Source organism: Lactuca sativa, chromosome 8, assembly GCF_002870075.4.
Source record: "Lactuca sativa cultivar Salinas chromosome 8, Lsat_Salinas_v11, whole genome shotgun sequence".
NCBI lineage: Eukaryota > Viridiplantae > Streptophyta > Magnoliopsida > Asterales > Asteraceae > Lactuca > Lactuca sativa.
The window spans coordinates 63220110-63223428 of NC_056630.2; the positions used below are offsets into that span (position 1 = coordinate 63220110).

General features: G+C 34.8%; 1 protein-coding gene across 1 annotated transcript; it reads left to right on the forward strand.

Moving 5' to 3' along the window:
* The first annotated feature begins 842 nt into the window (after nt 1-842).
* Nucleotides 843-2280, forward strand: LOC111921177 (putative fasciclin-like arabinogalactan protein 20). Its single transcript, XM_023916748.3, has one exon. The coding sequence runs from the start codon at nt 1096-1098 to the stop codon at nt 2122-2124; it is 1029 nt and encodes a 342-aa protein (XP_023772516.1). The 5' UTR covers nt 843-1095; the 3' UTR covers nt 2125-2280.
* The last annotated feature ends 1039 nt before the right edge of the window (nt 2281-3319 follow it).

Consider the following 3319-nt stretch of genomic DNA (forward strand, 5'->3'; position numbering starts at 1 on the left):
CTTTAATTTAACTGTAATGAAAACTTTTTTGTAATGAATTAATGAAATCGGGGTGTTTTTGAAAAGTTTAAATTGGTTGGAATTTTTCGGTCGTTACACATAAGATCCATTGATGTGAAATGAAATTGGGTTGTCCGGTCTTGTGTATGAGGAGATGGTTAAGTTTTGGGCCAACTGTCTTAAGGGGCTAGGTTGTATGTGTTTTAAAGACTGATCAACACAACTTAACCCATGACTAGCCGGGACTAAACTGGGTTGGATCAAGCCTAACCTAATTGTTCATTGACTGTCAGAGTCTGATCCTAGGGCCACAGTTCCTAAGATGGTTCTTGTCCAGTATTACCAAAACGGATAAGAAACTTTGGTTTTTGTCCGTATTTGTGTAATCATGTTTTTTTCGTACATATTTGACCAATAAACTTGTTTGACATGTTCATAATAGGGTAATATTACTGTAATTACCGGTTATATTACCCTATTTTGAACATGTCAAACAAGTTCAATGGTCAAATATGAATGAAAAAAACATGATTACTTAAATGTGGACAAAGACAAAAGTTTGTTACCTTTCTAGGTCATTAACCATTTGTGTTCCACCCTTGGTGAGATGTCTTTTGTGTACTTCTAACCACCGCTAACTACTAACATATTTACACAACCATTCATTCGATTCTTGAGACCATTTTTATATCCCAACTTAGAGTTGTATACAAATCGAAAATTCAACGAAGCATTGGCTAGAAATTTATTTATATTTATTTATTTAATAAAAACCAAACATAAATACTTAATTTTAATTTGTTTTGTTTAGTTAAACAATCAAACATAATATAATTGTATTATTGTTTTGATTAAAAGTAAAACTTCATATTTTCATCAATATAGGAGATTAGGAGTTACAATCTAGTCTCATAAAAAAGAAAAACACTTTATTTATCAATTTAATCTATTTTATTTATTTATTGTAACAAATCTTCCCGCCAAAAAGCCTCTACATGTAAACCCCATTCTCCATCACGTCGAATCACCATCAAGTATCATCAACAACCTCCTACCACCACCACCACCACCACCAGATTCACAGACTGCTCGTCAATGGCGGTGAAACAGACGGCAATTCTCGCAGCAGCTTCCCTACTAATCATATTCCATCTCACCTCCGCGCTCCCAACGGAAACTATCACTAACGCTGCGGACACTCTCTCTAATTCCGGCTATGTCGCAATGTCCTTAACGCTAAATCTCGTCTCCGACGTTTTGCTTTCTTACCGTAACTCCGCCACCATCTTCACTCCACCGGACTCTGCCTTCGCTGACTACGGCCAACCATCTCTCGCCACCCTCCAATTCCACTTCTCCCCGTTAGCATTCTCACTCTCAAGCATCCGTTCCCTCCCATACGGCACCAAAATCCCCACCATGTCCTCCGCCACCTTTCTAACAGTCACTACATCTCAATACTCCGATCAGGTTTCACTAAACAACGTCAAAATCGTTGGATCTCCGATTTTTGACGATGGATCGTTAATCGTCTTCGCTATCGACAACTTTTTCGATCCAAACTTCACTATTCCAGATCCTCCGGTGCAAAGCGTTAGGCTAGATCATTGTACGGCGTCGTTCGGAGGTTACAGTAATTTCTCCTTCCACGATGGTGCTAACCTGTTGATATCTAGAGGATACTCTGTAATGGCGTCGTTTCTCAATCTACAACTCCTAGGGTTTCTAGGTCAAGCTACACTGACTATTTTTGCTCCTATTGATGAAGTGATGGTTGATTATTCCGGTCGGTTTCCTGATTATCCATCTCTGTTTCTCCGACATGTTTTGCCTTGTAAGATTTCGTGGAGAGATCTCATTAGCGTCGAGGATGGAACAAGTTTGGATACCTATTTGGACGGATTCAAAATCACAATTCATAGATCTGGAGGCACGTTTAAGGTGAACGAAGCTTCAATTACTTTCCCGGACATGTACTACGGTGATTCGTTTGTGGTTCATGGAATTCGCGAGGTTCTTGCTCTACCAAAGCCAGCAGAGGAATCAGGTGATGGCGACGGATTTGATGATATTCCTATTGGTACTGTACTGGTTGCTACTGTTCCAGATCGATCTGAGTTTTAATGGAATCAGCTTGTTGGGAAATTGATTCAGGTAACACTTGTAGATTCATTTTATTTGATCGTGATCTTGTTTTAAGAATTTCACTTTGCATTGTTGTACGATTGCAATTTGTCTTCCAATAACAAAAACTGAGTAATCCACTTGTGATCTTGTTTCTTTCGCTTTTTCTGGAAATCATGGAAATTAATGCAGTACTTTGTATGATCCTACTAAAATCTGATGAATCCATGGCCATTTGTTATAAAGAACGAATGGGATTTGTGAAAATCAATTCGTTAAACCCTCGATACTTGAATCTCAATAATCACAACTTAGAAATTAACATGTTTGGACCTATACGAATTTTGAGCAAACTGTTGCCTTGGTTTACGAATTAACATGCATCAAAGCACTAAATAAGTTTTTGAAATAAAATCCTAAATAAAATTAATAAAAAGGAATGAATTAAAACAAAAGGAGTGGAATACAAAACAAGAATCATTTCGAAAAAAATATGATTGTATTTATTAATTTTTTTTTTAAGAATTCAGATTTCAAATCAATATAAAAGATAACATGTACATTTTGTATATCCTTATTTCAGGCAACAAAATGATCAAAATCCAGATTATTAGGTATTTATTTAATATATTTTGTTTTTGCAAAAAACAAAAATATGTAGGAGAAAAGTTTTCGAAAATGCATATTCTTTGACAGATTTTGATTTCATTCTTGAGATACATTCTTAACAGAATTACATCACAACAATGAAAATTTTTATTAATTTCTTACCATTTTGAAAAAAAAAATACATTTTATTCTTGAAATAATTAATAACACTAAAAAAATGAAAAATATGTTAACTGTTAAGTTCAAGCACATCTATTTCTTTAAGAATCTGTTAACAACTAACATATACATTATTCAAAACCTAATTCTTTAAAATCTCTTAACTATTAATTTAACAACACCAAGTTCAAACTATGAAAGGATATAAACATCACATTCTTAAATCGAAACAAACAAAAACCCTAAACCTAATTATCCCTTAAATTGACAGCATTCTTGTGGTTCGCAGAACATATACAACAACCGTGAGAAATTGGTAACGGAAAATAAAGTGAAAACAATAATAAAAAATAGTGAAAACAAGATGGAAATACAAACCTGTTGGTTATTCAATCTACAAGACTTGGAACGCAAAATACATTCCTGA